Here is a 22225-nt window from a genome sequence, read left to right on the forward strand (position 1 = left end):
GACGCAAAGTGTGTTCTTCTTCCTAAACCTCAATGTCTCCACTCCATCCTCCTTGACTTAAACTCCCAGACACCTAGTTTCACTTTCACTTCTCTCTTCCCTGGGCAAGACAGGTATCTCTTACACATCTTAATATATCTTTGTAAAAGCTTCAAAAATGGAGCTCAAGAAGCATAGAAGCATCTAGAGAATGAGGCTCTAAATCTGCCCAATACAAAAAACACCACATGGCTATTTAAATAAAATTTAAAATTTAGTTCCTCAGTCATAATAGCTACACTTCAAGTACTTGCTAGCATGTGGCTAATGACTACAGCATTAGAAAATGCAGACATAAAATAATTCCATCACTATAGAAAGTTCTACTGGATACTGCTGCTTCAGATCTGTGAGTGTCAACACTGGATGTTGTTGTGCTGCTGATTAACCGGCATTAGTAAAGGGAAGATGCTGACCTTAATGCTGAGTTTAAGTTTTGGAAGAAATATCAAAGAACTGATTTAGTTACTTAATTAAAGTAATACTAAACACAATTACTATCCCAAGTCCTTACTTGTCAAGTAGTATAGCATCTTTAAATTTCATTTGATTTTAAAACCTTCTTAGGTTAACTTTATCCTAAATTGTAGCTCAACTTTCAAAATGTGCTATCAATGGTGAAAACCAATGTGCTACAATCTCTTAAAATAAATCAAAGTAATGCTGCCTGTATGAAACTTGGATAAAAGTGAAAGCACTGGAATTAAGGATATAAAATTATTGAAAAATACATCTAGGAATGGAGACTGTTCATTCTCTCTCAAGTTATTTCAATGCCCAATAAACCTTAATATAATTTAACAACTATTTTTTATGTATTCAAGCAGATCGCATTTCATTTCCAACAAAAAGGAATACACAATTTTCAATTAGTTGTAATAACAATCCAAAGGAGCAAATACTTAAACACTACTTCACATTTCACATTGCAAAGTTAATTAAAACCATGTAGTTTTTAGACACAGGTTTATGTTATAGTACTAAAGAAGTTAGAGTCCAGTGGGAAAACATTTAAACACAAAAGATGAGCTAGGGAACTATTATTTTAAATATGAGAAGTTAAAGAGCAAAAATTCAGAAAAACTCAGAAAATTACTGTATCTGAAGAGGCAAGACAATCCTTTGAGGAAACACTGTCTTCAGAAAAAATTTAGTATTAACACTTCAACAAAAGGCAGAAACAGTAACTTCCAACTCTCTACCTATAGCCGATATTTGCTAATCAACTATGGAACTCTTACCAGGTGCTAGAGTTGTCATTAAAAAAAGGAACGTATTTGCTATCCCACGACCACATATAATATTTTACAATAAAAGCAAGGCCTAAACCTTGAAATAGGTGATTCCCAAACACCTAGCACATTATCTCCTCAGTATACTAGCAGTTTTCTCACGGTTATTCAATCAGTGATGTGCTAAGTGCTATTTGGAGGACACAGCTTACTAAATTTATACCATTCTCCTCAGCACTCTTCTCCATTTCCAGGTCCTTTTTATTCTATTCAAAATTTTCTCCATCAACTGGAATACATCAAATCACAAGTTTTTTCCTGGAGGACTTTCTTTTGTCTAGGCTTTTTTTTTTTTTTAACCCAAAGACCTGATTTATCCTGTATTTATTCATTCAAGGGTTTTTACTATAATCTCATTGCTGTCTGTTTTACTGAGTATCTTAAATAAATACAACATACATTTGTAAACGTCTTTTAAGAGTCAGCCTCTATACTGGGTAATAATGACATAAATATGGCTATCTTAGACCTCATAATCTATCATACATACCTAAATTTTGGTGTCTGCTACCATATTTTGATTGCATATTATAACTTGCCCTCAAAATAAAATAACACATTATACCCAGGTTTTTAAAAAAGCTGAAAAACAAGTATATTAGGTCTACCTACAATTTGACAATAACCTATTTAACTTTTATTTGCTGCATACTAAAATTATGTCTACAGTTCACTAATCATTATCAGCTTACATCATCAGTAGTAGCAAGGCTCTCACTAGGAGTAAGTTCTGAGTTTGACGCTATCCAAGTACCAGAGTTTACTGACTTTACATTTTCTCCTTTTTCATGGCTCTCAGAAATATGTCTGGATACTATGTCCTAAATAAGAAAATAAGATCATTATTTACATAAAACATACATGCTTAATCATTCATTTATATTACAGATTCAAAAGTAAAAGCAGATGGAAGGAAAAATGTACTGTTTCTACCCTCACAGGTTAAGTGTGAAGAAGTAGACAAAACACTGAAAAGGTACTCAAAAAAATACTTTAATGCTACTTAAGCTATACAAAAATTTTAAACAAAATGTCAAGAAAGCACACAGAGAACAGATCAAAATTCATATGGTACATGCTTCAGTCTAAGAAAGCAACCAGATGTAATCATGAAGAAGGTGATAATAGGGTAGGAAAAATTATGTTAGGTACCAGATACCTGCAATGCATATAAAGCCCTCTGTCTCAAGTAGTCTGTATTAAGTAGCTGAAGCTCATGGAAGAGTTCAATAAGAAAATGTGGACGAGATTCATTTTGAGAAATTAACGTAGCTACTTCAGAATAAATAGTATCTCGCAAAGCTTCAAACATGGAAAAATCACTCCCAGTTTCTGGAATACATAAAAGACCAGAAAGTTAATATTGATGAAATACCTTCATGACAACTTTTATTAGCTAACATCATTACTCTCAGCTTTAAATTACCTAAAAATTCTATTTTAGACAATTCTATTTCAGAGCTTTTAAAGAAGAAAAGAAGCTTAATATTACCAATATAAATAAAATCTTAAGATATCAAGATATGTATTTTATACTAAAAATAAAATGTTAATGCATGAATAATATTACCTAGCATTATTAGCATTAAGAATCATATTTATTTCTGGTCATATAAAATATACAGAAAATATTATACATTTTATAGGAAACATCAGTGAAAATCTTTCAACACTAAGAAATAACCTAAGTGCTCATTTCTTTTTTGCTTTTGCTAATATGAACTTCATTACAGAAAAGGAAGTTTGTATATTTTGTTAATGTTAAAAAGAATAAACTGAATGTTGCCAACTAAAACTACTAGATTAAGGTTTATCCAATATAGTCTAATTATCAAATCTCATACATCACAAAGAAAAGTGCTATGCTGATGAGTAACCAAATTTGTAACCTAACATAATAGGTCAATTTCACTACTGTGTCTTATTTACATACTCAGTGTATATTGGAGCAGGCAAGTAACCCAACTGAAGTTTTCAGTTTCACAGAATCTAGGCATCACTCTATTATTTAGCTACAATTTGGCTATATTTACTTGTTGATAACACAAAATTATCACACTCAAAGGTATCCAGTTATACCCTTAATTTTAAGAGGGCAAATTAGGAACTGTTCCCATTTTGAGTTGTCTGTGGTATAAAAAATCTCAAAGTAGTTCTAGCTATCAAATTCTGTAAACTCTAGTTCAACAAAAGAACCACAAATAGCTAGTAAAATATTCAAGTTCTGCAAAAATCAATGATAAGTTTCTAAGAAAGAGAATTTAAAATACTGAGTATTTTAATATATTGTGCTTTCAAATAAGTATATATACAAGATTATAAAAACTCATTTTTGTGAGAGGGATAAAAAAAATGCAGAAAGAATGTGCTCTAACAGAAAAATTTTCCACTACTCGGCTAATAATATCTTCAGGTCTCAATTTCCACAAGCATAAAATAATAACATAACTAATACAAGGTATTAACAGAAAATAATTATATATAACAAATATGCAACTTCCCTATTTTGCCTCAGTTACAGGTATAAAATGCAGTGATACACTAAGTTCTCCTAATAGTTTTAAAGTATGAACTGTTACAAAAATAACACTTATTATAATAAGCAGGAACCAAAACTATCTCCGTAAGAAATCTCTACTAATGGGAAAAATCCAGGTAAAAAGAATTTGATATGCAAACTTTCAACTTGTATACTATAGTGCAGTTTAATCATACTTAATTTAAAAAATTCATTTCAAAGCCACAAGAACTGTTTAATGACATAATGTTTAATGACCTCTGTATGTGATAAAATTATCAATCTAAATTGCATATTAAAAATTAAATTATTCTCAAATAATGAATATGCCAAACACAAGCTTCATTCCCCCACCACTTCTGCAGTCAAGAGGTGGAAAGTTTATGCCAGTTTCTCCTCCTGAACTGAAATTGATTAGCTTTGGCTAGAAAAATCCCTAATCTTAATCAGGTTTCTCTAATTCCATCCTGTTTTTATATCCTATTTTCAGAGTTCTTTCTTTTCAAAGTGCTACTGATATATTCAGCTTTGTCAGTTATGGGTCCTTGTTTTATATCTTTAGATTCCCCTAAAGGTTCCATTCAAACTGGCTTTTACATTTCATTCATGTAAAGCTGCAGGAGGAGTTAAAAAAAATTTACATCTCTAAATCATAAAGAACCATATTTAATGAGAATACTTATATTAAAGACTAAAATAGTATTTGGGAATCTTTGTAATTTCCATGATCTTTATTTATCACAGTCTTTGCATGTAATAAATAGTTGTTTTGTTTGATGACTTATTTTTCTAAGATGTTGACTGAAAAGGAAAAATAAACTATAAAACTGTATTTCTAGTTCTAAGAAATATTAATGCTTTGAAGAAGTACAAAATAACCTCAAATCAAGTACTAAACCATAAAAAAGGTTTCTATTACACTTATGTGTTAGGTTACATACACTAACAGAATATGAAAACAAAAGCAGCCAATTTTACCAAGAATTATAAATGAAAGGCTTCAGAATTTTATGAATATAAATTATCTTTTACAATAGTCACATAACATATATACTCTAAGCTAAATCTAAAAAAGAAAAAAATCAGAACAATAAAACTTTTAGGACCAATGGGAAAAAATTAACAAAAGTGGACACCAAAACTACGCAGATTGTTACCTGGCGGTTCATTGCATGCATTTCTGTTAGACTGCTGTAGTATTCTCCTAGCATGTGCTGTAGGAAAGGGCAGACATAAGGATGAACATAAAATGTGTATGAGTAGTAAAGACAGGGTCTATAACATGAATAAGTGAATGAAAAAAAGAAATAAGCAAATTTCTTTAAAATTGTTTGCCTGAACTAAGGCTTATGCTCTACTTAAAAATAATCTCAAGGAAAAAAATCTCAAAAGGTTTGCTATAAACCTATATTAAGGCAACTTATGATGACTATCATAATAAACTTCTATCATTCATTTTTAGAAGCATACACATCAAGGTGAACCTCCCACAACACCCACGGGAGAAGAGGACTGCGTAATTTAATACTAGCAGTCATATTATGCTATACTCTAATAATCATATGTTATGAGTAGAGTTACAAAAAGTAACATGTCTTACATGCTATAAAGAATTCTAGGTTAATGATTAAAACTAAAAATAAATCTTTTCAGGGCTGGGTGCAGTGGCTCACGCCTGTAATCCCAGCACTTTGGGAGGCCAAGGCGGACAGATCACGAGATCATGAGATCAGGAGATGGAGACCATCCTGGCTAACACAGTGAAACCCTGTCTCTACTAAAAATACAAAAAATTAGCCAGGCGTGGTGGCACGCGCCTGTAGTCCCAGCTATTCGGGAGGCTGAGGCAAGAGAATTGCTTGAACCTGGGAGGCAGAGATTGTAGTGAGCTGAGGTCGCACCACTGCACTCCAGCATGGGTGACAGGGCGAGACTCCGTCTCAAAAAATTTTTTTTTAAAAATCTTTTCAGAATGTAAATATGTAAACTTGTGCATATTTATACTATTCAAACATTTTTTAATTCACCAAAATTCAATCATTATATTTCTCTAAGTAACAGTAATAGGGCCTGAAGTACTATGACCAATTAAGACTTTCAGTTTAGTGTCCTTCTTCGACCTCTACCTGACTGTTTATTTTTTGAAGATATCACTATTTGGTAGAGAGAGTAAAAGGAGATGAAAATTATAAAATTTTAGTAAAATTCTGGGATCAGGAGAACAGGATTGATATTTTTGCAGAAAGGAACACAGACTTAACAGAAGCCCAGCTTCTAAGTTCAGCTTTACCACTTCCTAGCAATGTGAGCTTAAGAAATTCATTTCAAAATGCAAACAAATGTGATGTTTCTTTTCTGATTACAAAATGGTAAATGCTCATGAGTTTAAAGATGATAAAACCACTATTAACATTTTGATGCATTTTCTTCCAGCCTTTTTGCATTCAAATTTCCGTCTGTACATAGTTGAGATCATACTGTTGAGACAATGCTAAATCTTAATTTCTTTTTTTTTTCCCCTTTGGTTTTCTTAGGTTGGATTACTACAAGTACAATTACTGGATTAAGGGCATGACTTCTGAAACTTTCCAGAAAAGTTGTACCAGTTTATATTACTGAGCCTTTATGAGTACTGAAAAACAAAACAAAAAGTGCCCTCTCTTTGACTATGTTTCCTCCGAAAAATGGAAATCAAACCAACTCAGCGTTATGAGGCTCAAATGAGATTTGTTGGTAATTTGAAAATAATGGAGCATGGCACAAAAGATAGCTGCTATTATTTTTAAGCAAAAAACGCATGCATTTTACACTGATGCCAATGAAAGCTACTAGATTAAGGTCTACCCAGTATAGTCTACTGTCATGTTATTGCCTCTCTCTCTCCATATTTCTTTGGGATATTCTTTACAAATTAGGAAACTACTGGTGCTTAAACTTAAGTATTATTTACTGCCAAGGGACTCAAAAAGTGACAAACAGGGAAATACTATAATAATGTGATTAAGGCAACAAAGTAGGTTTATACAAGCTACAAGGAAAACAGGAGAAAGGGGAAACTATCCGAGCTTGGATTAGAATGGAGTTCCAGAATTAAAATTGTATTAAGAGTCCAGCAGAGAAATGAACTTACAAAAAAGGTAGAAAGGACTTGAGATAGAAAAATAGCTACCGAGGCAAGAAAGAATGTGATAGCTATACAAAAACTTCAGTTCAGTACCACACAAAGAAAAAAGTGCAAAGCAGAAGGTGTTGAGAAATGAGTCTGGAAAGGCAGGAAGCAATCAAATCCCTGATGGCCATGTATGTTCCGTGAAGGCATTCAGACTTTATCCTGTAGGCACAGTGAGCCAAAGGATTGAAGCAGGGGATGACATGATTTCCTATCTAATTCTTAATCAGATAAGATATTCAGAATTTGAAATGAGGAGTTCCACAACTGTAACTATCCTTTGTTTAGAATTTTATTAAAACGTGTTCAAAACTATTAAACAGTATAACAAAAAATATTTTCAGTTTCTATTTCTCAGTATCAAGGAATGTGCACTATAATTTCCACTATAAAACCTTCCACATGATAGATATGTGTGATACACCAATTTTAAAACCTGCTTTATTACAGCTTTTCAAATCTAAGCTGAAAACCTCCTTATATTAATGCAAACCAAAAAAGAACATACCTGAAGATATTTCTGTAGACCTATTACATTTTATTATTTTTTCCAGTTGCTCATGATTCTTTCTGCTGAATACTTTTGCTTGAACAGGCTCTTCAGTCTGGGCTGAATGTCTGTTCCTACTTTTGCAAGGTTCACATGTGCTAGACATACTGGCACTTTCATACCCTTGAGTAAAAAAAGTGACAACTGTTATCAGTTGCAACTAACTCACACTAAAAGGGAAATCGGTTTCCACAGTCAAACAGTACAGGTAACTCAATTTAGAATGCTAGGAAGGCCTGGTATAAACAGGACACAAAACAGTAAATATGTCTTGGAGGTATCTTTGCAATACCCTTTGGAAGCATGAGGTAACAGTAATAAATCTAACCTTCACTGTTCTTTGATACTCATCTTAATGAGTATATTCCAATTCGAAGTATATGGCAGACCTTAAATGACCCCAAATCTCTACTAGAATTCCAAGTTAGCAATTTTTAATATTAGGAAACATAAGAATTACATCTGATATATACAAATATCCATTATAGAGGGAGAGTAGTCAAATATATTTACCTTTCTTATCTTTTATGTGACATGACTTAAGAGGTCTTACCCATCAATAGGTTATACATATATTCTACAAAATGTTCAAGTTTTTAAAATATTTTGGTATATACACAAGGTAGAAATTCTTTTTTTTTTTTTTTTTTTTGGTTCCACATGGATAGGTGGCTATACCTACCCTCTTTCCACTGAATTAAAATATACATCGGTCAATATACTAAATTCCAATAATTGGGGTTTTATTTTTGGACATTTTATCTGTTCAACTTACCTATTCCAATGCCATTTTCATTCACTTAGAAACACAACTTATACGGTATGATCAAATATCTGCTAAGGCAAGTCCTACTAGCTTCACTTTTTTCTTGACTATTCTGGGGCACCTGTCCTTCCATATAAGCTTTGAGGTTTTTATTTGTATTTTTTCAACTTTAAAAACCATCTCTGGGGACTCAAAATGGAATCAAATTAAAAGTATGTGTTCATCTGGAGAGAACTGGAATTTAATAATCTTACGCATTTCCATCTTTTCCATCTTAAGAACATGGTTATGTTTTTATATTTGTTCAATCTTTCTGACGTTCTTCAAAAATACAGCTTTTTATAGACCTAGTACTTTCCTTGTTAAATCTGTTCCTTACGTTTTACCGCCCCCCACTCAAACACTTTTGACTACTACTGTGAGAAGGGCATTCCTCTCCACTTTCATCCTACTGGATATTACAATAGAGAAAAATATTCACACACTTATTCCACAACCAGTCACTTTTAACAGTTTACCTTGTAACTCTAGGAGTTACTTTCCAGTATCTCTTGGGCTTAGTATATAAAAATGCCACTAGAAAAAACACACAAAATTTGTTTCCTTCCTTTTCCAATATTTATTACAATTATAATTCCAATTATTTGACATAATGCTTCCCAAATAATGATAAATAATGATGGTGGTACAGAAGGAATCCCTGTTTAGTTCCTAATTGAGACAGAAATATCTCTGGAGTATTTTCATTTACAATGGTGCACACTGGCTAACAGTCTTTACTACACTTAAATAACTGCCTTTGTTTTCCTTTTTTTTAATTTTCTTTTGAGACTGAGTCTCATTCTGTTGCCCAGGCTCAAGTACAGTGGCACAATCTTGGCTCATTGCAACCTCCACCTACCAGGCTCAAGCAGTCCACCTGCCTCACCCTTCCAAAGTGCTGGGATTACAGACATAACTATCTTCTTATACCCATTTTACTTCAAATTCCCATGAGAATAGCTTCAAATTTTATCTAATCTGCTATGATTATGACTTTTGTCCCTTTGCTAGAATAAATTATGTTGACAGATTTCCTGGTAACAAATCATCATTACATGTCTGTAGATAGTCTAGTGTAGATTGTCTAGAATTCTTTTGATACAATGGCAGATTCAATGTGCTAATATTTTATTTTTACTTTTGAATTTATATTAGTGAGACTGATCTACTGTTTCCTTTATTAAACTGTTCTCTCTTGTCTTTATCTTCCCTTGTATAAAGATCTCTTATGATTCATAGGTTGTTTCTTCAGGTTTCCTCAAATAGGATCAACTAGTATCTCCTTTTCATTCTGACACGTGGAGGGTCCTTTGGCTGAATACAAGGTTCTTGAGTTGCAGTTCTTTGTCAACTGTGTAGCGTCATTCCACCTTTTTCTACTTCTACTTGTGTGGTAAGGAAGATTGCCTGGTGTTGCCCTGGTTCTTTTTCTTTGTATGCAACTTGGTCTTTCATGTGGAAGCTTAGAGGATTTTTACTTTTTCCTTGGAATTCAGGGATTTTTACCAGACTCTGCATAGGTGTTTGTGTGTTTCCCTCACTTCTCTCCTGGCTAGACAACTGTCAGCTGTTCTGATCTGCAGTCTCAAGTCTTTCTTCATCCCATCTATTATTTAGTTATTGCTTGTCCACCTGTTTTGTTTTGTTTTTTTTCTCCTTTAGAACTTCTTGTAAGCCTCTAATTGTTTTCTCTTGATTTTATCTGTTAGTACTTTCTTTCCATTTAATGACATATTCTTCCCCTTGATTTTCTAGGCCAGTAATTTGGAACTTAATAGCACGTGTCCTCTTTTTCAAATAATCTAAACATTAAAACTTAGTTATTTTTTCTCTAGTTCTAAAGAATTTGCTATAATTCAATCTGTTTATGTGCCCTTATTATTTTGTTCAAGCATATTTGTTCAATATTTTGTTCAATAATTCTATTTTCACTAGGTTTTGCCTGTTCCAGTGGTCTACTTCTGTTTTCTCTCTGGTAACTAGGTCCCTTTTATATGCACTGTTATCTTCATTGGCCTAGTCATGACTCTCACCTTCTCTTAAGGCTGGACCCAAATGCTGGATAGCTTTAATGATGGCAAGATGAGGGTGCATGGAAGTCTCATTGCTGTGGTCAAGCAACATTTTCGCTAGCAAGTTGTCAGTCCCTCATCAAGACTATGGGAGGAATCTTCTCTACTGCTTAGTTTCTTCAGCTGTGAAGACTAATGCTCTCCCATGTACAGGGTTAAGGAAGGCTGCCACCTACTCACTCAATAACCCTTCTACCAACTAGTAGCTTGAAGTAGCAAAACATTGCTACTCTTGGGGGTAAGGGGAAGGGTCAATAATAGGAGGAATTGCACGGATCTCCTCCATCATAGCTTTCTCCAAGAATCATGGAGATCGGACTACGCTCCTGACACTCTAGGAAAGAGCCAGCAGACCCTAAAGCCTTGCTTGCATCTTCCAGATCACTGCAGGTCGACTAATAACAAATAATTTCCCAAAACACTGTCAATTTATTATCTGTGATATCCCATCTAGATTCAACCCTCCCTCTCTGTTTCCAAGGTCATCACATAAGACTTCATCATCTCAAATTTAGGTTCCAAGTTTTTTCACTGGTCTCTCAGACTAAAGTTTAGCCTTTGCCACCCAGTCTCCATGAAATTTACTAAAAGGCCTCTTGATTATTATTGATCTTAATATAAAACCAGCAATAAAGGGTACGAGTGCCAAAAGTAATATGTAAAATGACATGACTGGTAGTATATTGCTCACTTAATAACATACAATGATTCTAAAGAAAAAAATTTTAAGTATGTTATTCTAACATGAACATTTATATAAGTGAAATGAAACATTTAAATGCTGTTACTATATCAGATGAAAAATGCTGAATAAATTTTAACCAAAATTAAAATACAGGTAATGTGGTATATACAACATTCTCACTGGGGAGTCACAATAGGTACTTTAAAAAGGCATACACACAGTCATCCTCCAAAATAGCTAAAACTGTGAAGAGAAGCAGGCTATAATTATTAAGATGCTACAAAAAGAGAAAAAAAGAAAAAAAAAACCATGGTTTTATATATGAGTCCCAAATTAAAAACATCAAAGGCTACATTTCCAAAGTTAAGGTACTAATGTGTGACTGAATTCTTTCTCTCCTGGATACCTTGATAGTAATCATCTGGGAAGAGTAGAATTAATGAAGGTTAATAATACTTCTGAGAAACACTGGCTAGGCCAGAAAGTATAACAATAGCAAGAGTAACACATGATGCTTATTACTGAGGGTAACTGTGATGAGAGATAAGGATGTTATCTCCTATGCCACTTCACTACTCTTTCCCTTTCTCATTCTGTTTTTCTCAGCATGGGGGGCTGACATTACTAGAAGAAACAGTACTTCTACTTGGGCCTCCACTGAAGGGAAACAGATCAGCCATGGCACTCTAGAGACCTTGCACATGTGCAGAGAGGTTAAGGTCTGAATCACAGTACAAGCTGTCTTGGCAGAAGGCCACAGAATCATCCTGGAACATGGGCAAGAGAGGCTTGTGAGAAGTTGCTATGTGGATGAACATTTTCCACTCACCTCCCTCTTGCCCTGAGATGCTTCTGTCAGGAGAGTTTCCCATCTCCTCTCAGGTTCTAATGAAACATTAGACCTTTCTTCCTCACCCTTGTACAGTACATTTGCAGACTAAGAACAGGCTTAGCTGCAGTACAGCAATGATTCCTCAGCAACACGGTGTCCCACCATCCAAGGGACAATCATTAGCCAGCCCCTTTTATTTTGGTGTCACTCTTTTCAAGTGTGAAACAAGGGACACAGAGAAATGGCCCCTTGGACTACTCTTTTCTCTGCCTAAGTAATTAATAAATGACTAAATTCAAAAAGTCTACTGGTTGTTTACCAGCCAAATCTGTCAGGCCTTGCCTTGCCTAATGTTTCACATCCGTTTCATGTCCATCTTCATTAGCGAGCAACAGGAAAGGGAGGAAGGAAGAAATGAAAAGATTCAAGGACAGTAAGAACCCAGAAGTCAGTACCTTAACAGTTCTATCCAATTTTCCAAGAAAAGAGTGAAGAAAATCTAGGCTCCTACTCTCTAATATCATCAGAAGAGTACAGTGTAACCGAATAATACGTCTGGTAACAGAAAAACTCAGTAAGGCAGGAAATCACCTTCTACTCATAAGGTCTAAGTCTGAACTCAAGTTTAAAAGATGATTATTACATAATTTATATATTCTTAGCTCACATGCAATATGTATTTTCACATATAAAGACCTTCTAAAGATTAAAACACATTTCCATCATGGGAAACAAAGTTAAATGAGATTTATGAAGCTACTTCTGAAAGAATGTGACCATGCACAAAAAACACATATATATTTGGATCACTCTAGTAAGTATGGGACAGTATAACTGGCTGTACTGTATCTCTCAGGACAGCAATGTAATTCCCACTATGCTGAAATATTTGTCATATCTGTTCCCAATTCCTCTCCTCCTGCTTCTTTCCCACTCTATATTTACTGTAGTAACAATTTGAAAGGCTTTCTACACTTTTCCCCACCCACCTCTATTTACCACTTCCTTTAAGATACAATAAAAATTGGCCAGGCACAGTGGCTCACATTTGTAATCCCAGCACTTTGGGAGGCCGTAGGGGGCAGATCACCTGAGGTTGGGAGTTCAAGACCAGCCTGACCAACATGGAGAAACCCCGTCTTTACTGAAAATACAAAATTAGCCAGGCATGGTGGCGCATGCCCGTAATCCCAGCTACTCAGGATGCTGAGGCAGGATAATTGCTTGAATACGGGAGGTGGAGGTTAAAGATGCGTAAAAATCCTTTTTTCTAACAAATCTTGACCATTCCTATAGCACAAAAGGAATAAAAACCACATAAACCAGTGGTCCAGTTCAGTACTTTTCAGACTTTCAAGTACATACCTTCGTATCAAAAATCTTGCTAAAATGCATACGGAAGAAAAATACATACTGATTTAGTTGGCCCAAAAGCATGCATTTCTAATAATCTCCCAGATGATGTAACGCTGCTTGTCCACGGTTCAGATTTTGAATAGCAAGGATTTAGCTAATTTGATTTTATCCCATATTACTTTGGCTCTGCTATGTATAGTTTGATTCTGCTATCAAGCCTTTTATTTGTGTGTGTGTGCCTTAAAGCAGGGCACTCACTAACAGGTGGTCTTGAATGCTTGCTGAGCAAACTGACTCTATGTTTCCAGCAGGTATTTTCATACCTCAATATGAAGGAAAAGAGCACGAAGATCAGAATGTCAATCTTTATCTTGAAGTTAAAAGGCTGAACTACGTATTTGGAAAAGTAATTCCCCAGAATAAAGGAGTTTCAGAAAACTAAAAACATACCAGCATTTTTAGGGTTAGGTGGTCATAACCATAAATTAGCTAAGGTTCCTCTAAAATCTGCTACTTGAAGTATAGTCCACAGACCAATATTGGCAACACAAGAGAGTCTGTTAGGAAGGCAGACTCTCACGTCCCTTCCAAGCCAAATGAATCAAGAATCTGCACTTAAACTGTATTCCTAAGGAGATTTGTGTCAAACACTCAAGTTTAAGAAGTGTTGCCCTATCAGATTCAAATTAACTATTTGAATGAGACGATGCTGAAATTTAAAATGTCAGTTTTTCTTCATTTATTTATATGACAAAGAGCATCTTTGTGGGGGCAAAGCACTAGGAAATAGAAAGTTCTGAGTTGCGTAACGGCCCTGTCTCAAAATGGCCATTATCTACTTAAATCTTCTCTGGTAGCACCAAGAGTAATCTTGGAAAAGCACAGTAACTTTCTGAATAGCTTCAGATTACCAATTAATTTACTAAACAAACCAGCTTCTCCTAAACCTTTATAACCAGAAAATTACTTCAAGGCTGATAATGTGCATGCTAAGAAAAATGTCACCCCTTTCACTACTGTTCAAATTTGCTTTTTAAACCATCAGTCAGATTCTTCACATGGGCTTCAAGGCAGGAGCCAAGGACTTCAAGGATAGATGAATTACTGAAATTTTTAAAAATGTGCCAACATTCTCTTTTATATCTGTGGTTTTCATTAGATTTTTCAAAGGTTTCATTATGCAAAAGTGATTAAGATGAAGGCTGCCAAAGTTTACAAGTGTATTTTTTTACTACAGGATTTCTCAGGGCCTTTACTATACTTGTATGTGTTGTGAACTCCCAAGAAAGGGAGTTAGCAGTGTGCAATGCATTTCAAACTTTCTGATTATAAGCCTGGAATACTTTGTTCTTAAACACCAATTTTTTTTTTCCAGAGTCTTGCTTTGTCACCCAGGCTGGGCGTACAGTGGCATGATGTTGGCTCACTGCAACCTCTGCCTCCCAGGTTCAAGCGATTCTTATGTCTCAGCCTCCTGAGTAGCTGGATTACAGGCACGCCCACCACACCCGGCTAATTTTTGTATTTTTAGTAGAGATGGGGTTTCACCATTTGGACAGGCTGGTCTCGAACTCCTCATCTAAGGTGATTCACTTGCCTCAGCTTCCCAACTTGCTGGGATTACAGGCATGAGCCACCGCACCTGGCCTTAAGCACCAAATATTATCTCCTTAAACTCAGAACAACATTTCAAGGCCACAGCCCATCCTTTGCAAACATAAAAAGAATATCCTTCAGCTGTAACACTGCAGATTTTAGCTAATAAAACTATTTTTAACCTAGTATACTTCAGTAAATAATTCAAAAATCACAGAAAATATATTTTTCTAAGAGGTATGAAGCTAACACCATAAAGAAAACTTCAAAAAAAATTTTAAAAGAACTTTGATACTCAATGGCAAGATTGAGTAAAATATAAGTTTAGCTCCAGGAGGACTAAAGCCAGCCTGTTTTGAAACTGTTTTATCTATATGATATTCAAAAACTACAATATATTTAAGAAGACCACTTTTCCTTAAACGCACCAATCAAGAATCCATCTAAAAGTCATGACCAAATAGTTGGATGCAGGATCCAATACAATAGCAAAAGAGAAAAAAGAGTAAAATGCGGGCATTTTGGCAATTTTTCAAGAACTTACAAAATTGAAGCTTTAAGAAGCACCAAAAATAAATGCCATGTTTTACAACATTAATCCAGAAAATTAAACCCTATTTCAAATATTATTTTGTAAAAAAAAAAAAATTACATATAAAGGTAACTAAAAATGACTGTTCAACTAAGTCTAGCACAGCACCTGCACATCTAGCCTTTCTGAAACTATATATATGTCAACATGTCAAAGTAAGATTACCAACATTTACACTGATCAACATTCAACAAATTTCAACACTTACTGATGTTTTTAACTCTGCTCTTCAGCTGAGTAGAATTCCTCTTCTTACTTTTTGACTTGGGAGTTTTATCTTTAGATGCCAGGCTGGCCTGTGCAGATGCTTTTCTTGTCTTGAATATTTTAGTCACTGTTGTTGGATCTACTGGATCAGGCATACTGCTAAAGCTTTCCAATGATTCTTCATCAAAATGGCGTCTTCTTCCGTTTGTATCTACTTGATTTTTGCGGTTACTATTTGTAGATTTTTCTACAGACACTGCAAATCCAGTCTTGATAAACGGTTTCTCTACTTCACCTTCTTGATCATATAACCATGGTGTCCTACTGCTTTCCACCTCCTCTTCAGGCAGTTTTTTATTCCTTACCAACGAAAACAAGTTTTTATAAGTTTACAATTACAGATTTCTTTATTTACAAAAACTCCAAATATACTGAATTTATAGTCTACTCTTGAGCAGATTTAGGTGAATGAAACTGTCAACAGGCCACAGAAATGTTTTCACAAACATACACTTTAAATATGCAAATACCACATAAGCTAAGGTACTAAATCAGTTTTAATTCTGGACCCATCTCACTAAACCACTTTTACTGGCAAAAGTTCCTTATCAAAGATCTAGCATTCACAATGGAAAACAGTGGGAAAGAAAAATCAGGCTAGCTGCAGTGGCTCACGCTTGTAATCCCAGCACTTTGGAAGGCCGAGGCAGGAGGACTGCTTGAGCCCAGGAGTTCAAGACCAGCCTGGGCAAGATGGTGAGACACCGTTTCTACAAAAAATTTTAAAAATGAGCCAGGCACAGAAGCATGTGCCTCCAGTCCTAGACATTCAGGAGGAGGTTGAGGCGGGAGGATCCCCTGAGCCCAGGAATTCAAGGAGGCAGCTAGCTATGATCATGCCAACTGCATTTCTGGCTGGGTAACAAAGTTAGACCCTGTCTCTAGAAAAAAACAACAAAAAGAAAAATCAAAGGAGATGGGACATAAAAGAACAAAAAGCTAGAAGAACGGCTCAGAAAGAGCTACAGGAGAGGGCTTGGGAACATACATGGATTTGTGTTCACCTAAAGCAGTTCAAGCAAAACAAGAATTTGGTGAAAACAATTGGTCATTCAACCAGTAATTTATTTCTCCACTCCTTAAGTCCATAGTTCTATTAGTCTACTGTCATTTCCCAAATTTTATCTGCTGAACACTAGCATCCCTTAATGTTTAATAGGTACTCATCGGTCATCTAGGCTGGGGAGAAAACACGTAAAACAAAGTTAAACAGGTCTGTAAAGTATCTCAGAACTTTTAATATGCCAACACGCTTTATAAATCTCTTAAGAGTGCTAGTGAGCAAGAAGTCCAAAACTTTATCACAGAACCTAGCGTGAACACCACCACTGCTCCTAAGAATAGTCTGGGAGACAGTGACCTATAGGATTTAACTCAAGACAAGGGTTAGAAACCTGTAACTTACAGGCCAAATTCAGCCTGCTGCCTGTTTCCACATGGCCTCTGAGAGCTAAAAATGGCTTTTATATTCTTAAATAGTTGGAAGAAAAAAATTAAAATAAAAAAGTTTGTGACAAATGAAAATTATATGAAATTAAAATTTCAGTGCCCATAAATAAAGTGTTTTTGGAGAACACAGCCATACTCATGTTTACATATTGTCTATGGTTGCTATTGTGCAAAACTGTCACAGATGAATGGCTTTGATAAACACCATATGGCCAGCAAGGCCTAAAATACTAACTAGTCTTTTATAGGAAAAGTTTTCTGACCCCTGAGTAAGACTACAGGATTTTATCTGACTTCTTATCTCTAGTCATTTAATTCCACGAAATTACAATAGTTGAGATTTTGGGAAAGGAGGTCTAATCTGAAGTAAGCCAAATATCTAAAATAATTAGACATTCAGATCCATCCTAAAAAAGACATAAGTAACTAATTTAAAACCAGAGTAATTTTTTACTATCAATTATATAAAAAACATGGAAAATAATGAAGTGGGGACATTTTGGTAGGAAGGTCTATTCACTGAAGCTCTGAATAAATGTTTACTGCTTGTGATGGATATTCATTCAACAATCATTTCTGAATAGCAACTGTGAGCTAACACTGTGTTAGGCTTCTGACAATAGAATACCTTTATAGAGCAACGTGAGATTTAACAGGAAAAAACAGAACAACTAAAAAAAGGAATCAACAAAGTAAGGGATGTTAATCACAGGATTCCTAGTGGTGAATATAAAGTTGGAGTTCTCAGAGTTATTGGTTAATCAAGTTAAAAAAAAAAAAAAAAATCCCAGTTAATGATTAGGTAATTAAACAGTATCAAAATGCTAATGGCAGAGCCTGAGACAGTCCTAATCACACAGCTAAAGACAACTATAATGTGAATTATATATATTTTTACAGAGTAGAAAAGACAATCAGAGAGATATATCTGAGAGATTAAGTTCAACTGAGCCAATCTTTCACATTGAGTCAAAAATTGTGTTTCAGAAGATTATAGCATTAAAAAATAATAAATGTAAGAAACAGAGGAAAAAGAAATCCTAACTATGATTAATACCATGCATCCTCAAAACTTATGAGGCAAAAGTTGTTTTTATAATCTAATAGTACTCAACAATGTATTTGAATAGGCTTTAGGAAGAGATTCTAATCAAGAGCTAGGAATCAAAAAAAGGGATCATCACTTAACAACTATCTTCTAGCAGTTAATATTAGTTTCCAGCCCTAAGTCAGTGAACAGCAAACTGGTTTAACCTTAAGACAGGTATCAAATCAGAGACTAAAGAAATCCTATGAGTTATGCCACATCCTTTCAAACTGAACTTTTCGTGTACCAGGGTTACAAGGAAGTATCTGGCATCTTATCTACTGATACATCAAAGTTTCATGTTTCCAACATCATCAAGCCAAATCATCACAAATGTCCTCCCTAGTTGCGTTTTCAAATTACATATAATTAGATGTAATCACAAAAGTGAATGTTTAAGCAATGAAAGACTATGTTTACAATCAGGTACCTTGCTTTCTCTGCTCCAATAGAGGAACTGCTTTCAAAAGGTTTTGGAAAAGCCATATATTCTGTTTTTCCTGAAGAATTCTGGGCTAAGGGTTGCTGCTGTTCACTGGGTGTAGAGATATTCTGAGAAAAATCTCCGAAATTAGAAGGAAATAAAGGGCTGAAATTCATACCTAATCAGTAAAATCAATGGGTAAGAGAAAAATAAAGAAATGTCTTTAGCTTTAAAATGAAATTAAAAAACAGTTTTAATTAAATATGCCATTCAAATCCACCAAAACAAAAAATTGTTAATTAAAAAAAAAAGCTAATATTTATCCAATCACTGTTTACAGCTCAGGCCACTATGTTTTAGGCATTGATCACAGACAACAAATAATCCCCACTCCCTTAAGAGCTAAAAGTTAGAAATAATAGTACCTGACATGTATCAATTACTGGGTGACACACACTACTGCAGGCACTTTACATGTTATTTGGTTTAATACTTAAAACGTTATAAAATAGATACTGCACTCATTTTACCATTGAGAAACTAGGGTTAGAGATCAAATGTCTAATAAATGAAAAAGACGGTTAGATCTCGGGTCTGTATTACTCCTATGCTTATGTTGTTTCTACTCTATTTTTACTGGGAAAGTAGAATATAATTAAATACTTACCAAATACTGTTATGAATCAGAGGTATTTACAAGAGGCTACTAACAACGTGGGGGGAAAGAGACTGGGAAGGTTTCACAAAAATTGTACTATTTACAAACAATGAAGAGCCTTTATATACAGTTGGTGTGGGTATGAAGTATATTTTAGTAAAAAGGAAGAGCATTTGCAATTTCTTATTGCTTAAAAGTCTACTCATGTGATGTTTGCTGCCAATATTGACACCCAAGAACTAAAAAGCCTGTTAAATTTTTTATGCCACACTGTCTTGAAAGTCTCATTAAGAAAAAAACACTATGGTATACATATATATACACACACACATATATATATACACACGCACACATATACATCCATATATATACACATTGCTGGGCATAACACTATAATATACATATATAAGAAGTATTGAGTACATACATATTGTGATATATACATACACACACACACACTCACATATTCACAAAGCCCTCTCAACCTTTTTTCTCCTCTTGTATTCCCTGTCAACACCTTTAACTCCTCCTCATGATTCACCTCATATAATCAGTCACTTAACCTATTCACTCTATCACTAAAATGTCTTTCAGTCACTCCTTTTTCTTGATCCCTACTGACAAGGCCTAAGGCCAGGCTATCATTCTTTCTATATTATTATGACAGTCTTCTGTTCACCAGCTATATCTTCCACTCCTTTCCTCCAACTTCTGAACACTTTCACCAGTGTAATCTTTCTAAAATATAAATTTCATGTTATCCCTTGCTCAGTCCTTCAATGGCACCCTCGTCTGCAATGTAAAACCTAAGCTTCTTTGCACATCATAACATGTCTCTGCCACTCTTCAACCACATCAATTACTCTTCCCCTAAATACTAGCCACGCTTAAATACCTCTAAATTCCCTGAGTGATGTACTATTTCATTGCTTTATAACTCTAAGTGGTTTTATTTATTAGAAAGCCCTTTCATTTCTAATCTCTCTGGAAATAAATTCTATTCATTCTTTAGTTTAAATATCACTTTTTTTGGGGGGGGGGGACTGATTTGGTGACACTCCCCAGCATTTGCACCACTGTTATGGCACCCATGGCACTGTACTGTAAGCATTCATTAATAGCATCCTCACTAGACCCTGAATTCCTTGAAGGATCAGTTACTCATCTTCAGATCCCAGTAACTCACATCATGTCTGGTATGTAATGAGTACAGAAAAAAAACATCCAAAGAAAAGCTTAAGCTAAATGTGCTCTCCTTTAGTCTATTACTATCTACCTAACAAGACATGGTACTCCTCTAGAAGAGCACTGTCTTACTCATCTTTACTCTCCCAGCGGTTTACATAGTGCCTAGTATACAGCAGCCAATGAACAGGTTAATTCTCTTTCCTCTTAATAAATAGTTGAAGCAATCATTCCTAAGTAGTTTACTTAATTTCATTAGAAATCATATTATTAAAGTTTGGTTTAAAAGAAACAAAGTAGGCTGGGCGCAGTGGCTCATGCCTGTAATCCCAGCACCATGGGAGGCCAAGGCAGGCAGATCACCTGAGGTCGGGAGTTTGAGACCAGCCTGACCAACATAGAGAAACCCCGTCTCTACTAAAAATACAAAATTAGCCAGGCGTGGTGGCATATGCCTGTAATCCCAGCTACTTGGGAGGCTGAGGCTGAGGCAGGAGAATCCCTTGAACCTGGGAGGCAGAGGTTGCCGTGAGCCAAGATCGCATCATTGTACTCCAGCCTGGGCAAGAAGAATGAAACTCCGCCTCAAAAAAAAAAATATATATATATATACACACACACACATATATATGTATATGTGTATATATATATATAGAAAAGAGTTTGCAACTTTCTTTGCAAACATTCCCTACCCCATTCCAAAAGAAAATGTTAAAACATCTATGCAAGAGACAAATTATGTTCTCAAACACTGCTTTTATTTATTTTCTCTTCAGGTTAAGTCACCTACCTGGTGCAAATGATGAAAAGTTAGTAAATGCAGGTATATTGAAGAGATTTACAGGCTGTGTTGGAAAGCTGAAAGGACAAAACAGACTGGGAGAAGGAGGGTGCGATGCACTACTGCCTCTTTCCTTGCTTCCAGGTTTTTCTGGATGCTGATTTTGTTGGCGCATAAGCTCATTTAACATTTGTTTCAACCTACAAAAATTTAAGTCAGTAATCTAAAAATCAGTTATATAACCATATGTAAAGTACATTCAGGAAGAATACATGTAAAAAATGATTCAAAAGCATGCAGACAAACTGCTCTGATACTATAATAATATGTGCTTGGTCTATAGGCTTAATTCAATAACCTTCCCTCTGGAACAAGAAATGAACTTAGTACTTCTGTCCGACAGTCAGTAAAACTCTAAGAAACTCACTTTTTTGTTTGTTTATAGCTTCACTGTAGTACAATTTATACACTATAAAATTTGCCAAAATGTAAGTGTAAAATTTAGTAACATAAATTTATAAAAACAGAAATCCATGGTATTAAAAGGAAACATAAGGCAAATCACCACTCATAAAATTCTCAAGGGACAGAGAACGTCCAAATATGCAATTTGGTCTTGCTCTTTTCTCCCAGAAGCTAATTGTAAAACATTTGCTCAATGTTAGCTCTTACACAGTCGCAATACTTCTAAGAAACAGATTACCTCTGAACATTATTCTGTTGCCATGTTAGCTGAGTGTAGCACTGGTTCAACTGGTGCATTATGAAGTGTACTTGAGGAGATGCAACATTGCTGGGCATAACACTGTAAGGACCCGTGAGAAGAGTTTGTAGCAGACAAGATAGAGTCTATTGAAAGAAAATA

The 22225-nt window shown here is 34.9% G+C and overlaps 1 protein-coding gene across 40 annotated transcripts in view; it reads right to left on the reverse strand.

The window, feature by feature from the left end:
• Positions 1-22225, reverse strand: part of LOC105463730 (pericentriolar material 1) — a 106763-nt gene that overhangs the window by 41435 nt on the left and 43103 nt on the right. For 19 of the 40 annotated variants that reach the window (XM_011710966.3, XM_011710978.3, XM_011710961.3 and 16 more), the window contains 8 exons: positions 22064-22209; positions 21370-21560; positions 18743-18914; positions 15718-16076; positions 7527-7691; positions 5007-5063; positions 2491-2663; positions 2024-2152 (listed from right to left, as the gene is read on the reverse strand). In XM_011710966.3, the coding sequence (XP_011709268.2) occupies positions 2024-2152; positions 2491-2663; positions 5007-5063; positions 7527-7691; positions 15718-16076; positions 18743-18914; positions 21370-21560; positions 22064-22209 (1392 nt within the window). The remainder of the gene's footprint in view (positions 1-2023; positions 2153-2490; positions 2664-5006; positions 5064-7526; positions 7692-15717; positions 16077-18742; positions 18915-21369; positions 21561-22063; positions 22210-22225) is intronic. The other 21 variants (XM_011710982.3, XM_011710981.3, XM_024787330.2 and 18 more) reach the window with 2 other exon arrangements.

The sequence above is a fragment of the Macaca nemestrina genome, chromosome 8 (assembly GCF_043159975.1).
Source record: "Macaca nemestrina isolate mMacNem1 chromosome 8, mMacNem.hap1, whole genome shotgun sequence".
NCBI classification, from domain to species: domain Eukaryota; kingdom Metazoa; phylum Chordata; class Mammalia; order Primates; family Cercopithecidae; genus Macaca; species Macaca nemestrina.